The sequence below is a fragment of the Diachasma alloeum genome, unplaced genomic scaffold (assembly GCF_001412515.2).
Source record: "Diachasma alloeum isolate Michigan unplaced genomic scaffold, Dall2.0 Dall_scaffold_03061, whole genome shotgun sequence".
NCBI classification, from domain to species: Eukaryota; Metazoa; Arthropoda; class Insecta; order Hymenoptera; family Braconidae; genus Diachasma; species Diachasma alloeum.
This window is the reverse complement of record NW_021682456.1, coordinates 46,253-68,753: the sequence shown is the minus strand read 5'-3', so window position 1 is coordinate 68,753 and position 22,501 is coordinate 46,253. Positions and strand designations below refer to the sequence as shown.

The following is a 22,501-nucleotide window of genomic DNA, read 5'->3' as shown; positions in this document are numbered from 1 at the left end:
AATACTTATGTTTATAAATGTTTTTACTCCCTCAATCGTCGTTTGTATCACGAATATTCACAATGTCATAAAACAAAAAATGATACTGTTACAAATAAAAATGAATACACCCCTTGTTAATACTCATCTTCACGAAAAAATTGAATAATTGAGAATATGAAATTTCTATTTTCAACTTTGGACACAAGATAAGTGATCACTCCGAGAAATTAAACTAGTTCTTCAAGAGTTTTTTATGTAAATATGTCTTTTCGAGATGGCATGATTTATGCTGATTATACTCTTCACTTGGCCGATGCGCTACCGCGTATCTCGATATAGATTCAGAAAATTGTTTTTAATGGAAAAAAGCTTATCGCAGTGTCAATGAAATTGACAGAAGATGAATGCTTGTATTTGTAAATGTATTTTCTCATTCAATCGTCGTTTGTATCACGAATATTCACAATGTCATAAAACAAAAAATGATACTGTTACAAATAAAAATGATTACAGCCACGGTTAATACTCATCTTCACGTTATTTGTGTACAAATTTTCTAGGAAAAAATTGAATAATTGAGGATATGAAATTTCTATTTTCAACTCTGGACACAAGATAAGTGATCCCTCCGAGAAATTAATCTAGTTCTTCAAGAGTTTTTCGTGTAAATATGTGTCTTTTCACACCGGTTTTGTATAAATGTCTAGTGAATTTAATTTACCCAGTCTTCGAGATCTCATGATTTATGCCGACGCAAATACTATTTACTTGGTCCATACGCTACCGCGTATCTCGAAATAAATTCAGAAAATTGTTTTTAATTGGGAAAAGATTATCGCAGTGTCAATAAAATTGACAGAAGGAACGCTTGTATTTGTAAATGTATTTTCTCCTGTTCAAATCATCATTTGTCTCCCCAAAATTTACAATGCTATAAAATAAAAAATCGTACTGTTACAAATAAAAATGATTACAGCCACGGTTAATACTCATCTTCACGTTATTTGTGTACAAATTGTCTAGGAAAAAATTGAATAATTGAGGATATGAAATTTCTATTTTCAACTCTGGACACAAAATAAGTGATCACTCCAAGAAATTAATCTAGCTCTTCAAGAGTTTTTTGTGTAAATATGTGTCTTTTCACACCGGTTTTGTATAAATGTCTAGTGAATTTAATTTACCCAGTCTTCGAGATCTCATGATTTATGCCGACGCAAATACTATTTACTTGGTCCATACGCTACCGCGTATCTCGAAATAAATTCAGAAAATTGTTTTTAATTGGGAAAAGATTATCGCAGTGTCAATAAAATTGACAGAAGGAACGCTTGTATTTGTAAATGTATTTTCTCCTGTTCAAATCATCATTTGTCTCCCCAAAATTTACAATGTTATAAAATAAAAAATCGTACTATTACAAATAAAAATGATTACACCCACTGTTAATACTCACCTTTACGTTATTTTTGTACAAACCCCCAAGTGAATAAAACAAATAATTGAGGATAAGGAGTCTCTATTTTCAACTTTAGACACAAGATAAGTGCAGTGTATATTTCGATAACTAATTAGTTTACAATATTTACATGACAGTGTTATCTAGAGTAATAACTCTCACCTGGATTTCACTGGCGGCCCGACGTGAAGACCATTGAAATATTAAAAAAAAAATAGTGACAACTTTCGGCTCACCTCAACACTGGTTTTTTGTGCTTGCCAATTTTAAAATTCATCTACGTACACGTATTTTGATTACAGAGAGAACTAAGCACAAGCATAATTTGATGAGTCTGTTAGAAATCTATTTCTCGAATATTACTCAGCGGTCGCACCGTAAAAACGGTTATTACTGCGGGGCATTTTCACACAAGTCTCTCTGAGCTTTCGGCGAATATCACTTGGAAGTCCGGATACGTTTGGGAGATCCTTAATTACACACCAAAGCTCCTCATCAGCGCCGAAACTTTAATTTAGAGGAAATACTGAGAGTATATTTACAACAGAGGTTTGATGAAGGGTTCACACTTCGTTTGGCATCGTGAGCATCATGGAGTCCTGAGACAATTCGTCCATGGACTGTTCTGAACCTGAAACAATAAGGATAGTGATTCATTCCATTGGGAAATTTGATACTCAAAGTTGAAAGATATTCACTGTTGAAAATTTTTTGGTGAAATTTACCGAACGATTCTCGAAATTGATCACATTCAAGGAATTTCATCATTGAAGTTTTAAATAGCGAATTTCAGTTCAATTATTTCATGAAAACTAATAGATAGACAAAAAATTCAGGTAAGTACATTCTTGAATTTACAGTTAATAATGAATTCAGCGGAATTTGGTACTGAATATTAATTAAATTCCCGGTACACCTGTGGCAAATTTCATCATAAATGATTGTTGCATTGAAATTCCAAGGAATTTCATGATTAAAAATTTGACATTTCATGGAAAATCAAAGAAAGCTTTAAATTTGAGTTCAATTATTCGATGAAAATTGATACAAATGAAGAAAATTCAGGTAAATACCTTCCTAAATTCATTACTAATGAGAAATTTAGTGGAATTTGGTACTGAGTATCCAGTCAATTTGCGGTATACTTCTTAGAAACTTTCATCAAGTGACTGTTAGATTGAAATTCTATAAAATTCCATGATTGAAAATTCAACATTTTATGAACAATTAATGAAAGCTCTAATGTCGAGTTCAATTATTCCATGAAATTTGATACAAATGAGGACAATTCGGGTAAATACATTTCTGAATTTTCAATTAACCAACAATTCAACGTAATTTATTACTAAATAGTCAAGTTTTGATTGACAATTCAACTAATTTTGGGAATTCTCATCTTTCTGCTGCTCATAAATTTGGACTAAATCGAACTCAACAGCACTCTCCTAAAAATTACCAGTCGCCTATCCAAGGAATTTCTTTTTTTTTTAATAGTGTTCAATAATTGAGAAGTTGAATGTTCGATTTACCATGATTGTGGTAGATAGAGGGAGTTGGGCTTTTGCACGCCGCCGGGCTTAATTGGGTCTGATGTCCCTGATTCTGCTGGTGGTGTTGTTGGTGCTGAAAGGAATATGTCAAATGCAGATTTATGTGCCGTCCAAAATCACCAGGTGACGCTGTAGAATTTGGTGGCGACTGATGTGCTAAATTAACAGGGGAATAAATACATTCATACATCTATTGCAATTTCAATGTCAACACATGAAAAACAATGAGGATCAATCAGGATGGTTTGATTCACCTTTTTTCGGTCTGGATTACTCCCATAAGGGGATATTTATCAATACCTATGGATGCAAGTGCAGAAAAATTCTAGAGAAATCCTCAGTTGACAAATTTGCTTTTGGTTCAATTCATTCATAAATAAAAAACAATTATTCATTTAATGATAAAAAGAGAGGACAGCCATGGATGACGTACGGATGAAAACTGCAATGATTCTTAACGGATTTTTTCGAATCCATGTGTTCTCAACGGGGCGATCTTTCAATTAACGACATTTCAACTACTGAAACTTGAATCAATACAGCACAAATAAATGATGTTCTCAGAAAATTTATGCCAAAATTTCGTAACACCTCAACGATCAAACGGTATTTCATTGATTTTTATTTATGTGTGTATTGAGTTATCCATTAAAGCAATCATTGTTTTTTTGTTCAGCATTATTTATTGAATTGTGCGTCCACAAAAAATCAAAAGATAGTAAAAAAAAAGTTAATTGAGAATTATATTTAAAATTCAAAATAAATTATCAACATTAAATTATTAATAAACTATGGATTTTCAGCAATTATTAATTGAAAGAAAAAATCGTTGTTATATCACATTAATTATTGATGGGTCAGTTAAGTTGTTGAATTGAGTTGGATTACGTTGTCTGCTAAAAAGCAAACAAAAAAATGAAATAAAAATGGAAAAATTTTGGTTAATTACTGAAAATGTAATGATTTAAATGAAATCAGTTGATCTGTCGTAGTTGAAACACCAACATCGTAATTGAAAAGACGTGCTATCGATTTTTTCGAGTATAAGTATCGATTACCCCTCCAATTTCGACAACTATAAATGTTCAAAGTCTACAGAGAACTTAATTCTTAAAAGAATTAGAAAAACAGTGAGCGCATTTTGAGCGTATTTGGCCTATCGTCCTATCCTCACTAGGCATACCAAAGTGGATATCTCAGACCAAAAGCCGTCCAAATTATTCAACTCGGTTTCGATTCGTCCTCATCATTTTTCACATAACCTTCTCTAAAAAAATATTCTTACTATGTTGACCCTTCATCTTCCCCGTGTGTAAATGTTTTTTCTGTCTCGCTCTAGAATTTTGGAACCAAACCTGAGTAACCCTTTTACTCAGTCCCGTAACATGCGCTATCCTCTCTAAATCCTGACCATCGGGATTGCTGTCCAACTGAAAGTTCGCCTGAAGAACGGACAACTGTTCCTCAGTGAACGTCGTTCTCACTCTCTTCGCTTTATTTCCACCCTTATGTCCGCTCTCCGAGTCGCCACCTTCTGCGTGAAATACAGATTCTCAACAACACTGGGAGAAAAAATTAGTTCGACCGAAAAATTATATGTTCCACGTGAGAATAAGAGTTACGCGAGGGAAATTAATCGACTTGATGCAAGGATGGTTACGATCTTTCACAAAAATTCAATTTTTGTCATGATCATTAGAGATATTCCTAAAGTAAGAAATTTACTGAAAGGCTAATGAAAGTCTATTTCATGAAAGTCTAACGAAAACTCTAATGAAATTTTTGTCTCCGGCGCATCGCTAACCCTAGTCTGGTCACCGAATGCGACCCTCCGATTGGTCACACCCGCGAGGATTCCCCGGGGTGTTATTTAGGCTTCAGCGTTGCCGAATTCACTCTACACTGCCCGGGCGCGTTTAACGAGTTTCCGGCAACGTCGCTTCATGGACAATTTCATTCAAAATGGGAAAAAATACTTCAACTGCTCGAAATGATTTGTTTTCTTTAGGAATTTTGGGAAATATGTTGTTCTAAAAACTACTATAATTTTTTAGACACTTCAATTGACAAAGTCAATTTTTTTTCAATTTTTCCGGTTAGCCAGTCAATTGTAATTAAAGAAATACGACGCGTGGCGGGGTTTCCCTTATAGGGTGACCAATCTAGGCTTAAGGAGTGATTCGTCAACAAAGCAAAAATTCACAGGAAATCACCTTTTTTTGGAAAATTCATGTCCTCTCTCCTTTCGGCTGAAGGAACGAAAATGATGGCAATCGATTGGGTATTTAATGCACAATGATCTGAAGAAAATTGTTCTTCTATCATCATACCCGGGGGAGAAAACCCGCAATGAATTTCAACGCGGCGTCAGAGTCATTTGGTTCCTAAACGCAATGTAACCTTAAAAATCAGAGTCAACGTAAAAAATTCATATCTCCACTCTCATTCGATATCAAGAAATGAAATTGATTGGAATCGATTGGCCATTCAATGCCCTCACCCCTCCGCCTTGAATGGGAAAGGGGGTATGATCTCTCTATCGGGGAATAGCGTTTCATTGACTGTCCTTTTTTCTTGATAACTTGTAAACAAAGCGCCGGAGACAAAAGTTTCATCAGAGTTTTTCGTCTCCAAATAACCCCCCGCGCTACCCTCACGACATATCAGATCGTTTTGGGACACCCTGTACACTGGAGCCTCACATAATCCCCTACAGAACTAATGTATTTACCCGAAATCCGTATAAATTTCTAACGTGAAAAAATTCACAGAGGCATTCAACATGACAAAATAAAATTCAATTCAATTCTCCTGCGTCGAGCATGTAATTTTTCCGCAGAATTAATTTTTTCTTTCAGTGAATATACACCATTCAATTAATAGCCCATCAAAGCGTGAGAGATCTCACCATCAGACGAGGTGTTGTTGCCCTCAACGACATCAAGATAGTGGGCCTTGCATAGTAATCGGGCATCAAGCAGAGCGAATTGTTCACCAGTCGAGAGTTGACGTGAACACGCGTCGCAAGCAAAACATGCCAAGTGGTAGACCCTCTCCCTTGCTCTTCTAACCCAATCACCAGCGCTCACACTCCTCCCGCATTTAGCGCATTTAGCACCAAACGCCCTACAACATGCGAAACAGGAAAAAGATAATAAACTTGGGGAATTGGTGATAAATTCATCGGCTCCATCGGGCGAAAATAGTCTTATATTTGAGATTAATATATTCAAAGGCAGAATGTAATTAACCGTGGGAGATAAATCGCTGACTGGGTGGTTTGAACCGTCGCACTGATACATATTTGATTAGTCAATCTTCAATACATGTTGATCGCACAGGGATTAAATAACGATAGTTGGGGATCCACCGGTAATTATCGTTCTTCATTGAATATATTATATGTATTAGTTTATAAATATGTATTGATATTGCAACACTGGTCACAATTTTTGGAGGAATTTTTCGATGGGCTTATTGAAAATGTTTATCAATTCAGTAAAATGGTTCAAGTTTTTTTACGATTGTCCCCACGTTTTTTTTACAGATAATGTTTATAATATTATCCAGTTGTTGACAAAAATTCTAACTAGCCGTACTATGCAGTTTAGTACTTTTTTTGTCATTATATCATGTGCGTGGAAACCAAAATTCAAGTCAATCGATCAAAAATACTGATAACGGGACTTAAAGATTTTATGTCTGTTCAGCCACATGTCATCATTGCAAAAAATTGAAACTTGATTTTTCTCATTTTTTGAGTGTAAACAATAGGCACCAAAATCATCTGTATGATAGAGACAACCCCCTGCAACTTTCAAATTTCAACGCAGTCTCCTCTTAAGGATATCCAAGTACTTTGGCTATTTTTTTTTCTCCTGAAATGTTTTTCTACGTTTGTAGTTAAAAATCAGAGCTTTCATTTGAGCCCCATTTGATCCTAAGTTACCGGACATTTTCCAATGATTTTATTATTTAAACTTTGCAGGTCTGAATTTGAATTTCGATATTGAACCGTTAGAAAACATTTTAAAAATCTGAAAAAAAATAGAACGTTTACTTTTGGAGGAAGATTGATGAAATAATTTAAAAAGTGCAATTTTTGAAAATTGCGAGCATTCTCTATAATTTATAAACAATGAATGAATTAAATTGAATTATTATTCTTTTATGTTTGAAACGATAATAATTCAGTGCAAAATGTAATTTAAATGACGCTGAATATTCACGATTTTTTAAAAATTTTCTTAAGCAATTTACTTCACAAACTTGCTGATTAAAAATGGTTAAATCTATAGTGTGGTCTGTACCAAACTGTAAAAGATACTTGAATATCCTTAAGAGTTAAAGTAGGTTGGAGAATCCTCGTCTCGTTGCCGCTATGAAATCCAAAATTTATTTCTTTTTTCCTAAATCAAATTATCATTGACTATTGGCCAGTTTTTCACGAATATCTCGGAATCTAAAAGAGATAGAAAAATTTTTGTCACTACCTTTGTTATGACCCTCAATTGACTCTACAAAAAAGGTAATGAGAAAAATTTTGCTACTCCCTTTAGGCTCCGAGATATTCAACGAAAACTGACCGAAAGGCGAAATCGACTTGACCCGGTTTACCACTTCGCTACTGAAATTCAATCCCGCTCTCCATAAAATTACATCGAATGACGATTTCATCTTAAACTGAATCCAAATCCAAAAAATTAAAAATCCCCACGCAACTATTACCCAAATTCCCCGAAATTTCCAATAGTCTATGAACAGATAGAGCTGGTCAAATCGAAAAAAAAAAAAACGAAAAATCGAAAAAAAAGACTGCACCGTTGTCAACAGTAGCCTGGCCTGGCTTGTAGAGCCCTCCGAGCAACAGGGGCTAGCACGCACGTATACCGATATGTTGCATCTCCTCCACAGATGAATGGTTCGACGAGTTTTATGCACTACCGTAGAGCGCCTGTCTCTCCCGCCAATACCTTATTTTATTTTTGTCTCATTTAGAATATAGCCAGAGGAAAAGAGAGGTAAACGAGCGGTTGAGCCGCTGGTGGGCTTGGTAATTAAACAACGAACTAGCGGCCATTAGCCCATTATCATATTCATGAACACGGAAAGTGCATCCCCGATTGCAACCAAGCCGAGGACTTCTGTCACTCGGTATACAACCTACCGCGTTTATTATACCTCTCGCCTCCTTCTCCCTTTCGTTTTATCCCCCATCGCATTTTATTTTTCACATTTCGCTCGCCGAACATTTTGCTTTTCTCGATTCATACCCTGAGAGAAAAACAAACATGTTGTCAAACAAATCTTGTTTGGGCCAACAAAATCGCTAGTTGAAAATTGCCAAAAAAGAATTTGTTTGTTTCGAATTTGAAAGTCTCAAACATGAATAATTGCTCTGCTTTCGACAGCAACGAAATATTTGGCTCAAGAAGCGGATAATTCACACCAGACGGCGCCTTTTCAGGATGGAAATATCTGATATAGAGAAAAATTTATCAACAAATATTTTTTCCCTAAGTTACAAGATTGCTATCATATCATTATTGTTTCATTTAAGGGTTCATTTCTTGTCTGCAATTATTAGACAATCGAAACGAAAAACTACTATCCCTTGTTCCACATAAAACAAAGATTTTTCGGGAGCAAAATACATATGGGAGTATCGAATAACGAAGGAGTAGTGCTAGAAATGATATTTCTTGCGTGTACAGAGAATGCAATTTTTTTTGAACTACTAAATCTATTTTAGCGACAAAAATTTTTCATTCCGGCGCACTCTCTGCATGTTTGGCACAAAAAAATCCTTTTTTGATCATTTTCAAAAAAATATTTTCTTGGCACAAGTAAGACTTGTTTGAGAACTTTGTCGTTTTTCTCTCAGTGTACGAGTGGGTCTTCATGGTTAAAGCATATTTCCTTTATTCTATTTTAAAAAATTGATCATCCGCTGGGCCGAGTTCTTAGCGTTTGTCATTGTCTTGCTGAATATTGTTCGTGTGGGCGAATCCTCCCGAGTTTGATGCGACACCCACACATATGGAATGGGGATTTGAATTTTGAAACGACTCGGAGAGGAAATTATCAGAAATGACGGGGTCCTTCTGTCACTCAAGGAAATAATTCTATTAGATACTTCGGACATTCTGGTGACATGCATAAAATAGGCTAGTGTACGTCACGCGGAGGAGGGAAATGTAAAAATTACGTGGCGAATTCCTCAGGACCTCACGCATTACATGTCATTCGGGGGTCCGATGTTACCTACAGGACTGTTGACAATTTTTGGATGACATTTCTGATCGACTTTTCGGGAATGTTTAGCGAGTGACGAATATTTCGAGAAATTTTGCCAGTGATAATTCGCGAATTGATGAGAGAATTAAGAGGAACTGTAAATTTCTGTTCATTTACTGCATGGAAATTTATGGAAACCAGGAAAATGCAGGTGAATGTGTTTTCGGATTTTTAAGCGGTAAAATTCAGCGGAATTTGATAGACAATATTTAGGTTTTGTTCAACTTCTTGTTACTTTCTTGAGCAAAAATTTGAAATTGCATAATTGTTGTTCCCTCATGTCTCTTGAATTTTTATTTCAACTAGACCTGTGCGCGCGCTTATGCGCGCGCGTTGTGAAAATGAAGAAATCGAATTTATTAAACTTCATATACTCATAGATGTTTTATAAATATTGATAATGACTTAAAGAGAATTATGAGAATGAAGAGTGAAACCTCAATGAATAATTTTCAATCTTCGAATAATCTGATTAAAATCTGTAATTGTTGAAAAATCAGGGGAGGGTTATGAATTAATTTCCTAGAAAACTGAAAAAAATTTTTGAATTCTGCGGAAAATTTCAGTTTTCCAGATACCCGTAGATCTTCAAAGATTTTTCTCGAATTATTTGGGAAACCGGAGAATTTTTATGAATTTTGTAGACTTTAGAATTTATGTATGAAAATCTGAGAAGCAAGAATTGAGCATTTTTGTGTATGAAAAATATGAAAAAATTAAAATTTGGGAAGTGAAGAATAATTTGTGAGTTAAAAAAAATTTAGAAATACTGTTTTTTTGCTCATGATCAACAATTAGGCAATTTAGATAGGTTTTGATCTAAAGATAAACTTCACACATGAAAAAATGAACAATCCGACGGAGAAAAATTTTTTGGCATTTGAAGAACTTGAAAATACCGAGATTTTTTTTCAGCGACTACTTCACGTGACTCATTGACCAATCAGAATTGAGGATTAGCGGTCAGGCAATTTCGAGACATTTCGATACATAACAACTTCACGTTTCTCTCATCTTTAGTAAATAGGACGAGTGGATAAGATGAAAGGGTGAGAGGGGTTCACCATAATGAAAAATTTGGAATTCCCCCTAATGAGGATTCCCCCCTCCGTTTCTTATTTTAATCTTTTTCATTATCTCATTAAAATGCGATTAAAAAGAATCATGACAACTTACAGAGCATAGTCGTGCCGGCAATAAAGTCTCATCCCCCTGAGGAAGCACGAGTGCTGATCGTGCAGGGGCCGTGCACATGCACAGCATCTGAGACACCTCGAGTGCCATGTTCTACCGCCAACGCAGAGGACTGTTCTTTCGCGTACCCGTTCACCACAACCACCGCACTCCATTACACCCGGTGACACGTCCTGGCCGATTGTCGTTGTTGTTGTTGCTTTAGCCACACCATTACCCTCACATACGCCCTCAGGCGCCAACTCTTCGGCCTCTGTCTGGGAAATTGTATAATTTTAATTAACACATAGATTCGGGTGAAATGGACATTTGCCTTTTTTTCCTAAACGGCATGCGAAAAACTCGAAGATTGACATGTGTCTATCCTATCGCACAATATTTCAAACCGTTGTGCCCTCTACAGGCGAATTTCAAGAAATTTCCTAATTAAAAATGAATAATTTTATGGAAAAATGAATGAAAATGCAGATTTCAACGCAATTATTTTGAGACAATGAATGGAAATTGAGAAAATTCAGATATAGTAGATTGTGCAGTGAGGGATAAAATCAGGATTGCCGTCCGAGTCGAATAGTGTTAAAAAAATTTAGCTGAATTTTGTGGAAAGATTTGGAATTCGATTTAAGGGGAAAACGTCAATGGAATTTCAAGTTTGTCTGAAAATTCAAGTATAAAGTCCCTTTTTTTTCATGAAATTTACATAAATTTTCAAGTGAAACTGAAAATTCAGTGCCAAATTCCCCAGAATTTCCAGAGAATTAAAAATTCCCTCAAAATTCTGGGAATTCCAGAAATTTGTGAAAGAATTCCCTGAAAATTCGGAGGAACTTGGAATTTAAAAAGAGATTTCTCTAAATTTTCTTGACGTTTCATTAATTTCCCCGGAATAATTAAATTGAAATGTGCAGTTGCCACGGATTTTACCATGAAATTATGAATTTTCAATGACAAAATTCCTTGAAATTTCTGTGGAAATGTAACTTGTTAGAAATTTCCAAGAAACTTAGCGGGGAAATAATGGAGTCGTGCCCACGTGCAGAATTACTGATTATTAATTATTAATTAATCTACCTCTATAATTAATTTACCTCTCGTGGTTAGAACTGTATTTTTTCGCCTAGGCTAAAAGTTAGATTTTCTACCCGCGAAGCGAGAGGGAAATGTGTATTTTGCCCTCATCGGGGGGGAAATGAAAAATGTTTGTTTGAAATTTCCGGTATATTTTTTTAGAAATTTCCATTACATTAGTTCCAATAAAATTACAGAAAATTTCATCACAAAAAATTCAAAATTTCACTGAAAAATGAATGTAAACTCTAAACTTCGATTTAATTATTCCGTAAAAATCAATAAAAATCACGAAAATTCAGGTGAATAGATTTTTAAATCTCCCATTAATTGAAAATTCGTTAAAGTTGGGGAATTCTCGTCGCCCTGCCGCTCAAAAATTTGCAATCTGACTGAATTATCCTAAAAATTCTCAGCGAAATTCTAATTTCCTTATTTTTTGTCCACCCAAAAAATTTTCTAAAAATCATTCCAATTCCAAACTTACATCGACAATGAATTTTCTCAAACAAAAATCGCGAGCTGACAACTTAGAAATTGAAAACTCCCGAACCCTTTGACCGCCGCATACCGCTCCATCCGATTCTCATCATTCCCTCATTCAACCCATGATGGATGCTCACCTCTCGATCAATTACGACACCTACTCCCCCCGTTCCCCTCGCCACTTGAGCCAACGGTTCCCCCATCGCTCAAAAAAATAAAAATAAAAATAAAAAATTGCCTAAAATCTCATCGCGCCGAAGTACTCCAGCAGATCTACAACTTTACAGATTGTGTGACAAATCGAATGGGCTTGAGGTATATAAAGTCGCGCGCAGCTGGTCAAGCGAAAAGAGATATCCCGCTGTGCGGAAAGCCACCGATACAACTACAGTCGTTGTCATTCATCCCCACCAGTGACTGGTAAGTTAAGCTTACAGTGTTACATACCCCCGAGTCCTTTATTTTCAAATCGTTTCAATCATGAAACATCCTTCTAATTCTTTATTCAACACAAGGGGTCTCTCTCCCCTTCTGTTCGGGATGCGTATTGGAAGTGTATGTGTATGTGTGTGTGTATAGGTGTCCTGTGTGTGCATTAGAGGGCTCATGCAGTGGCTCCTCATTCAGGGCCCCTTTTGGGCAGTGTTAGCGGTCTTGTTACACAAAATTGTCACTCTTCCATTATTCGTCAATGTTCATGGACCGGAGGAGGCTCCCGGCACCCCTCTTACATTTTAAACCTCCGGGATGATGCGCTTGCGCAGCCTACGATGACTGGGGCGTGTCTGGCATAAATGGATATACGTAAGAAGTGTTGCGAGTGATTTAACGCGAGGTGAACACAGAATGTTCTGCACCCTTCGAGTGTATGCCCCTTTTCACTTGTGTAATGTATGTCTAACGCGGGGCCTGTAAAAATTGGTGAAAAATGAGGGATCCACTTCCGCTGCACTCCTTTCATGCAGAAGATGCGGTCTTTATGGAAAATTTTGATTCTTTGAATTTCAGTTCTGAAATTTTGACGGAGAGAAAAGTTGGATAACTGTTAACTAGAAAATCGTGGCACGATGACGTAAAATGTAATTCTATGAAAAAATAACTGTGGAGGATATTTTGCGATTCGTTCGGTAAAACAAACACATCTATGGATGGAAAAATTATTCTCCTATGCAGGAAAATTTTTCATACCCTTTGTAGACATTTTTCAGATAATAAAAAATGTCTGAATAAAATGAACATTTGTTTGAATTTCAAACATGAATTGAGAGGTTTAGGCACCTGTTCGTCTGAAATTCAGACAAATTTTTATTTGATTCAGACGTTTTTTAGTGTCGGAAAAATGTCTACAAGCGACTTGTGAAATTCAGATATTCTTTTCTGCTGTGCGGGGACGAATGGAAATTAAATTTCATCTTCAAATTAAACACATTTCAAATTTAGTGGATGTTGAATTTGATTTTAAAAAGAAAATCGCAAAATTTCAAATGAAATTTCAAAATTTTGAGCAGCCGGGTGATGAGAATTCCTTGAATTACTTCACAGAGAAAGGAAGTTTAATTTTTTCATCACGTTGTGCGAAAAAGTGATTTTTTTGGCGCGCTTCGCGTGCCTAAAACGGCCCTTTTCCGCACATTGTGATGAAAAATATCGTTCGATACTCGTGGGAAAAGTGTTTTTTGCACTCGTTACGAAATATACTATTTTGTCACTGCTGCTACGTTCAGCCCGTGTCGAAAAGTGCTTTTTTGTTTACTAGTAAACGAAAAGTCGAAACTTGTAAACGAAAAGACTTTTCATTTACTAGTAAACGAAACATGGCACAGTTCGGCACTCACTGAACGTAACATCACTAACAAAATAGTATATTTCGTTACGAGTGCGGAAAAGAGTTTTTTGGCTCGTGGGAGGTTTATAGCACGAGCCGAAGGCGAGTGATATAATCCCACGAGCCGAAAAACACTTTTCCCACGAGTATCGAACAATATTTTTCATCACAATGTGTGGAAAAGGGACGTTTTAGACACGCGAAGCGTGCCTAAAAAGTTACTTTTTCGCACAGCGTGATGAAAAATATAATTCGGATACACGTGCGACGGGGTGTTTCAAATCATCGCACTTGTATCGAAACATACTATTTCGAAATGGATATATTGGCAATTTTTTGGAATTGATCCTTAATTTTTTGGAATTTATCCCCAATTTTTACAAGTTTTTTACTCGTGTACTAGAATTACCCCAAACTTCAGAGATCGAACTTTTGAAATTTAGGGACAAAATCATATTTGACTTTAGGATTTCTTAGTCGCCAAGTTAATTTAACCGAATTCTAGAGCGCCTCAGATCCTAAAAACCGGAATTTTTGTTCTCTGTGTTGAATTTTCGATGAAAATATGAGCATTCAGTATACAATGAGGCTAAATTTCTAATTAATTGAAAACTCCAGAATATATTCATTTGAATCCTCCAGTCTTCTATCGATTTTCATGGAATAATTGAACTAAATTTTACAGTTCTCATCGATTTTTGCATCAATTTGTGAATTTTCAATAAATAAATTCGTTGAAATATCATTCAAACTGTCATTTCACAAAGAATTCCAATAATTATACCGAAAATTTGATGCAAAAATGTATAATACTGCCGTTTCCACTAAACTTTCAGGATATCTAGTCTGGAATTTACTATTTGATGAAAAAATAGATAAAAACTTCGAATTTCTGTTGGTATCCAGTCAAAATCCTATTAATAAAAAATTAAAACACTTCTTTCTTGGTTGTTAATTGCAGGAAAGAACATATTCCGTTCATTTCCATATGTTACAAGTCTCCCTGATTTACAAAATATCATTCCACAAAAGGAAGATTCTATATTACTCAAGCGATAATACCGATCAGAAGAGTTGCGTCGTAAACTGCAGGATTAGGCAGGTTTTGGCTATTAGTTTGAAATATGTGTCTGGATGTGAAAAGTGGCCTGACCGTGAATCGCGTAACAGGTTACAAACGGCTCTCTCATTCGAGACCAAAGTTATAATCCTATATTGTACACGATCGCTCTTGAAGAAGTGAGTTCCATTCATCGTCGAGAATGACTTTTTGAATACTTCTTACTTCTTCTCAATTCTACTTTCCGATTTCATGGAGGAAAACACAATAAGATGATTTTTATTTTTAGAACATTCCTCACGCGAAATTAATTTTTTTTTTCGTTCATGTTTTCATGACACTCACAACATTTGCTTTTTGTTTCTAAAAAATTATGTTAAAAAGTGAAAAATTCGACAAATTGTACCGGAAATCCCATGCCCCCTTTTCCATTCATTAATAGTTTAGTAGTAATTGTTTAGAGATCAATATCGAATTCAATTTAGGAGGGAATTAATTAAAAAAACTTGAAATTTCACTCAAAATTAAATTCTATTCTATTTTTACCTTTCACGGAAATTTTACGGAACTGTCATGCAACTTCTATCTATCACGGAATTTTTCAAGAGCGCACGGAGAGAAATGTTCAGTAAAAATTACGGAACTCACACTTTACTCACCGATTACGGAATCGACTCAGAAAATTTAAGTGGCGGAATGGTAATTTTCCACAGGAGATTCACATAAAAATGACGGAATGCTCCAGAAAAAATCCATGACAGTTCCGTAAAATTCCCTACAACCACATTCGCTCCGGAATTACGGAAAAGATTCGTAATTTTTATTGAATATTTCTCTCCGTGCGCTCAGTAATGTTGACCTGAATCTCCTGTGAAAAATTACGATACCGTCACTTAAATTTTCTGAGTCGATTCCGCCGTAATCGCTGGAGCGAATTGCACGGAGAAAAATTTTTGACAACAATTATCCTACTGTTCTATAAAAGTGTGTCATGAGTCAGTATTTCCTCATTTCTATCTCGAAATTTAGTAAAAATTAATATATGATGATCAAATTTTATTCTACGTTAGAGAAATTTTATCGTGATAAAAAGAAAAATTGGCGTGCCGGTAGAGTAAAATTTACCAATCGTTCTAGAATTTATGTTATCTACATAAAAATTATTGGGCTGGAAGGGTAAAATTTATTATGCGTCAGGATAAAATTTCTCTAACGTAGAATAAAATGTGATCATCACATATTAATTTTTAGTGAATTTTGGGATAGAAATGAGCAAACGATGACTAATCGTTGATAATTTGTATCAAAAATTTCTCTCCGTGTGTGAGTGCCGTAATTTTTACTGAACATTTCTCCCGTGTCCCCTTTACAAAAAAGTTAAAGTGTTATTTTCCCTACCCAAAAATCCGATAATACCTAGAGAGATGAAGTCTTTCACCCCGTTTCACCCTACTTCTGCATGTTATTACCCTTATTCGACACGGATGGTCGACTCAGAGAAAGTACTACATAGGTATTCTCAGTGGATCGAAAAAAAGCCACTATTCAAAACGAATTCATACTGCTCAGAAAGGATCCATTCTTATTTCTCAAGTGGTTTCGGTTTCCTTTCCTGTATCCTCTCCAATACTAGCCATTGACTTTATACCTTCCTCTTGAAGTTTGAGAGGGATATAAGGTATGACTTTCAAAGCCAAAAGCCCCAGATCAACAGGGGGTCCAGTTGCCCACTCTCTATGGGCCCTGTACAAGTCCCGTGGGGAAACCGAAGATCCGTGTCCGTGTCACTGTCTGTAATGTCCCCTCTCATCCGCCCAAAACGATGCACAGTCACCTTGGTACTTCTCCGAGAGCCTCCTTCTCCATTGAAAATGAGGATTGAATGTTGTTGAGCTGAGAATGTTGTTGTATTTTCATGCCTCAAGTGCGCGCATAGAGTTCTGAATTTATTTTTCGTGTCGGGGTAATAGAAGGGAAAAGAGAATTATATTGACATCAGATGTGTTGATTTAGACGTCACTTTTGAGATCAAATTGAAGAGGGAGATGAAATGTGGAACCGAATGAAGAAGCTTTGCGCAAGAACTTGAGTAGGAAATCAAATCACTTTACATGGAGGGGGAAGTTTGACAGAAATTGAATGGCGTCGACAAAATGTTGATTGGAAAATTCATCATATTAGGAAGTTAATTAATTTAGCTAATTTACAGCTGTCAACAATTGCTAACTGAAGTTGCAGATTCTTTGATATTTGGAATTTTTGTCTCAATTTTTTTGTGAGATGATGGTGATTAGACAAAAATTTTGAAAAAAGAAAATTGAAAAATATTGATAATCGAGAGAGTTATGATTTTTTGAAAATGGCTAGTTTTTGTAAAGAAAATTGTTTTCTATCTTGGTCTTAATATTTCTGCGGGGTTTCAAGCTATCAAATCGCCCTTTTGGCACACTCGAAGGCTATGAAAAACCCTTCAAAATGAGACATCATATATAGCATTATCTTTAGGTTAAAGGGGTTTATACAAGAAAACATTTTTTTATCGTTAATTACTCAAAAAACTATTTTTTTTTATCTGAAATTTTCATTAAAAATTATCAATGAGACAAAAATCGCCATCATCGACTGTTTTGGCTTGGGATTTGTCGTGGATCTGCTCATTTATCAACTGAAATTTCGAGGAATTTCGTCATTGAAAATGCAAAATTTGATGAAGGAATCAATGACAATGAATTTCAGCTCAATTATTTGATGAAAATCAGCAAGAAACAACAAAATTGAGGGAAATTTATTCTTTGATTTTCCACTAATCAGAAATCGTGGGATGATTAGCTCGAAATATTCAGGTTTTTATTAAAAAGCCAAATCAATTTATTTTATTTAAAGAAATCTTATCTTCCTTCTGCACAAAAATTGGGGATTTCATTGAATTTTGGATGAAATTTCCAGGTTATTGATTTCCTTCTGAATTGAACTCAATATTGATCTCCTAAAAATTACTACTAAACTGTCCCTGAATGGAAAAGGGGGCTTCGAATTTACGGTACAATTTTCAGAAATTTGTATTGAATAACAATTTTACTGAAATTTCACAACAAGTAACAATTCGATGGAAATTTCAACAAATTTCGTCATTGAAAACTCTCAATTTGATGAAAGAATTAATGAAAACTATAAATTTCAGTTCAATTATTCCATGAAAATCAGTAAAAAAATAATTCAGTGAAATATATTCTTTGATATTCAAGTAATCAGAAATTTTGTGAAATTTAGCCCTGAATATTCATATTTTTTTAAATTTAAAACGCCACGTAAATTACGGAATTCGTGTCTTCCCTCTGCACAAAAATTTGTAATTTCATTGCGTTTTGAGTGAAAATTCAATTTTCCCTATTAATTCCCTCCTAAATTCAATTTGAAATTGATCTCCTAAAAATCCCTACTAACTCTCCAAGAAATTTTAATTTCTGTCTATCATTTTCGTCAAATTATTCTCTCAACAAACATTATAACATTTTTGTGAAAACGATAAATCCCCTGTTGTTTTCTACTAAAGAACCACTTCAATCGCTTTGTACTCTTTATCAAACACCACAATCAGCTTCTGAAAAGAATCCTCACGATGATGATGGTCATAATTTTTATGTGAAAGACTTGACAAAATGACCATGGGACTTGGAAAAAATGTCACACTATGCAGCAGCATCTGTTGTCGTTAAAAAGGCACGAGCCCGTTCTACACGCCTCCGTCAAGAATTTCCTCAGAACTCGTATAATTTTCCCCACTGCCTTTATCCTCAAAACTCAATATAATAAAAAAAAGGAGAAATATCTTCAATGTGCGCACAACAATAGCTCGGACCCCCAATTGAGTGGCTCCTGGACCACTCGAAATCCATTTAGACCGCTATCCGATTTTCGTTGGCTTCTCGACACTTTTTTTCTTTTCACGAGTTTTCACACAAAGTATTCATGTTAAGCCATTGTCAACGAGTATTTGGCGGGCGCCATATTTCTGTTTTTTCGAGAATAGCTCCCGGCGAGAATACAGATTTGTAACACGGAATCGGTACACGCATTCTCCGATCAACGGTTTTGGGACAATGAGAGGGAAATAGTGAAGGGTGCGAACGTTTGGTGGCAAGGGTGATACATATAACGATATTAAAAATTTATTCGTTGCATTTGGGGAATCCGGAACGACTTTATCTACACTCTGTTAAAATTTTTAGTTGAAATTTCTGATACACTTTTTGGAAATTTTTAACACATTTTGGTTTCACTGAAATTTCAAGGAATTTCGTCCTTTAAATTGTAAATTTCAGTCCAATTATTCCGTGAAAATTGATGAAAATCAGGGGAATTTCGGCCAATATATATTCTTGAATTAAAATTTGAGAATAAATTTAAAAAATTATTGAAAATTCAAATAAATGTGAAGGACGATGAGAGGGAAATATTGAAGAGTGTGAACGTTTGGTGGCAAGGTTATCTACATTCTGTTAAAATTTTTAGTTGAAATTTCTGATAAACTTTTTGGAAATTTTTATCACATTTTGGTTTCCCCGAAATTTCAAGGAATTTCGTCGTTAAAATTGTAAATTTCAGTTCAATTATTCCAAGAAAATTGATGAAAATCAGGGGAATTCCGGCCAATATATATTCTTGAATTAAAATTTGAGAATAAATTTAAAAAATTATTGAAAATTCAAACAAATGTGAAAGCAATGAACCATCAGAAATATTTCTAGAGGATTCAATAACTAATAATTCCAAGCTTGCACGACCGTTTGACACCCTTACACGGGCATAACGGCTTGAAATATTGTGCGATAGACTCTCAGGCCACTTCAAAACACGCCAACCCTCAGATTCCATACACAACATGCTGCGAACGATTGCACAATCGTAAATACTCATTTAGGCTAGCGATCAAAAATACTTAGTGCCGCCCACACAGAGTATTTTCCGAAGCCCTCCTCAATGAGCCTTCTGATCCCAAGTTATACGCAGGGTGCAGAGTTCTGATTCTATGCTGCACTACATCAACTCGTTGGTTTTTTCATCGTAATGTTGCGCTTTTTTTCTGCATCCGTGCGAATTTAAATATTTTTATTTCTTTGTTTATAGTACTCCCCAGGTATTGAAAAAAATTATAACTAGCTGTACTACATTCTTAGAATTTTTTTGAAATTTCGTGGAAAATATGATGGTAATTCTCACAAAAGTGACACTGACTTGGATTTGGGGGAAAAACGGTTACGAAATTTCAAGTTTTAGGCAGAATTCAAGGAAATTCGTGAGCTCTCAGTGGGAGTGAGAGTGAAATTTCACAATTGGATGAACATTTAGAACTAAAATGACATGAATTTTTGATTTTTCCCTGAATTTTATTGATTTTCAGATCATTTGAACCGACAATCAACGAAATATTTGATTTTTTAATGACAAGATTTCCTGGAATTTCAGTGGAAATTAAACCCGATGAAAATTTCCGAAATTTGGCACAGAAAATTTAGACAAAAACTTTTAAAAGTGTAAAAATGGAGGAAATTCATGTGAACATGTTGTTGAATTTTCAATTAATCGCAAATTCTGTTTCGTACTAAATATTCATGTGTTGCTGCTAAAAATTTTAAATTTCATTTAATTTCCAGAGACATTTGAAATTCATGATTTTTCCTCCCTCAGATCGCATACAACTCTCCACAAAATTTCAATGTTTTCCTAAAGCTGTTGTTTTGAAGATACTGTAAAGAATCTCTAATTTCTCCAATTACATTCTATTGTTCATACTAACATTCACTGGATAAAACCGGCGCCTCATAATTCTCTGTGAAACGATCCTATTTCCCCGAAAGACGTAAATGTCTCACGAGAACAATTCAGTAGCGAAGTGATAAAAGGAGATAAGTCAATTTTGACTATTGACTAGTTTTCATTCAATATCTCGGAATCTAAGGGAGATACCGAAATTTTTGTTATTACCTTTTTTGTGGCGCCGATTGAGTGCTACAACAAATGTAATAACGAAAATTTCGCTATCTCCCTTAGATTCCGAGATGTTGATAAAAAACTGGTCAATAGTCAAAATTGACCAATTTCCCTTTACCACTTCGCTACCGAATTACTCCTGGAAACCTAATTTTTCAGCAGAACTATTTTTTCCCTCAGTGTATCTAAATAACGACTATTTATTATATAAAAACTTCATCAAATATAAAAAATCCCTTCTTCATTCCCAAACGCAATGAAAAATTCTTCATCTCCCATTTCCCGACTAATTAACTAAACTAATCCACAAGCTAATCCCCAAGAATCACTCCTACGAGGATTAAAAAACCTTCCAAACATGCATCAAAACATTACCGCAACATAAAAATAAAATATCTCCTTACCTTCATATCACGTTATCCTTATCACTCACTTCAGAATCCTCACACCCACTATCAGTCACCCACCAACGGCACAAAATTCCCGCAACCATTCACAAGTTTATCCCCAAACTAGGCATTGCACAATCCGCTGTGATCCGATGCACCATAATTTCGCACAATATTAAATGCATTCGAGCGATAAAAAATTAGCAAGTCCGCGAGCGAGCCCGGCGATAAACCATGGCTCGCGACGCGCTGCTAACGTTGGCCCAAGGAGATTAATCCGCAGGATCGTTTGATGGTAAGGTTGAAGTTGAATGGACATGCATTGGTAGTCATCTCCGCCTGGGCGTAAACGGTCTTTGTACCACATGGGCTGGCTTTGCAACCCCTCTTTGCTCACCAACATTCCCATTGGTCGGACGTATCACGCCTCTCCTCCACTTTCTCCGCCTACCACCGCCGTTATCCTTGCGATTTACCCACGAAATTGAAAAAAAAAAGGTAAAAAAATGAAAGAAAAAAACCTGGAAAACGATGAATTCAGGGGCTGAAACACAGCTGTGGAAAAATCGATACTCGCGACAAATCGAATATCCCCCCCGGGGGTAAAAAGATAAACAAGCGCGGATTAAATCTCCGAAGGGAATATTGTTTTTGCATGAGTTACATTTAATCCAATAGGCGATAGTAAAATACATACGTTAATATTGGAAGATAATGTCCGAAAACACATGCAACATTTGGCTCAGTGTGTATGCACGATAAATCCGCTGTGGCTGTGATGGTGTATGCGGTGAGTCCGAATATGCGTACGATAGTAATAAATAACAATACAAGGCTGCCTACAGCTATCCCCCCAACCTTCGTGCCGCGCGCGGCTTCTACCTCATATATATGAACTGCCGCGGCGCGTCATTAAAATTATTTATGGGAAAATAAGAATCTGAATCCTTTTTTGGGTCCACCTTCATCGAGGGTATGTATACTCCGGGGCCTGCATAGCTCTTCCTCGTTCATTCGGGCTGTCGGTTTATTTTATTTTGCATGGGTATTGCCTTCATGGGATTCTGGAATAGATGGGGGTGACACAGAAGGGTGCCGAGAGGTGTTGGTTGTCTACTCGACATTTCGAATCATTTCTTGACGCGAATGGGTTTATGGTTTCATTATCGTATGGGGTAATTTTGGGAACAGTTCTTTTAC

At 35.7% G+C, this 22,501-nt stretch overlaps 1 protein-coding gene across 2 annotated transcripts; it reads right to left on the bottom strand.

Moving 5' to 3' along the window:
* Positions 1 to 1,597: 1,597 nt before the first annotated feature.
* LOC107046885 (LIM/homeobox protein Awh) lies at positions 1,598 to 21,584 on the bottom strand. Of its 2 annotated transcripts, none has more exons than XM_015269607.1 (6): positions 21,317 to 21,584; positions 10,465 to 10,739; positions 5,900 to 6,117; positions 4,277 to 4,525; positions 2,971 to 3,064; positions 1,598 to 2,072 (listed from the first exon to the last, which is right to left on the bottom strand). In XM_015269607.1, the coding sequence occupies exons 1-6, from the start codon at positions 21,320 to 21,322 to the stop codon at positions 1,937 to 1,939; spliced, it is 978 nt and encodes a 325-aa protein (XP_015125093.1). In that variant the 5' UTR covers positions 21,323 to 21,584; the 3' UTR covers positions 1,598 to 1,936. The 2 variants fall into 2 exon arrangements, with proteins under 2 accessions (XP_015125093.1, XP_015125092.1); XM_015269606.1 differs by having other exon boundaries at positions 1,938 to 2,072; positions 2,971 to 3,147.
* Positions 21,585 to 22,501: the final 917 nt, after the last annotated feature.

Excerpts from the sequence above, each read along its gene's own strand:
- LOC107046885 (XM_015269606.1), bottom strand. Across the intron at positions 3,148-4,276 it reads GAAGATGAAGGGTCAACATA|CACATCAGTCGCCACCAAAT; the intron begins GTAAGAATATTT and ends CTGTTAATTTAG. Across the intron at positions 2,073-2,970 it reads CTCTATCTACCACAATCATG|GTTCAGAACAGTCCATGGAC; the intron begins GTAAATCGAACA and ends TTATTGTTTCAG.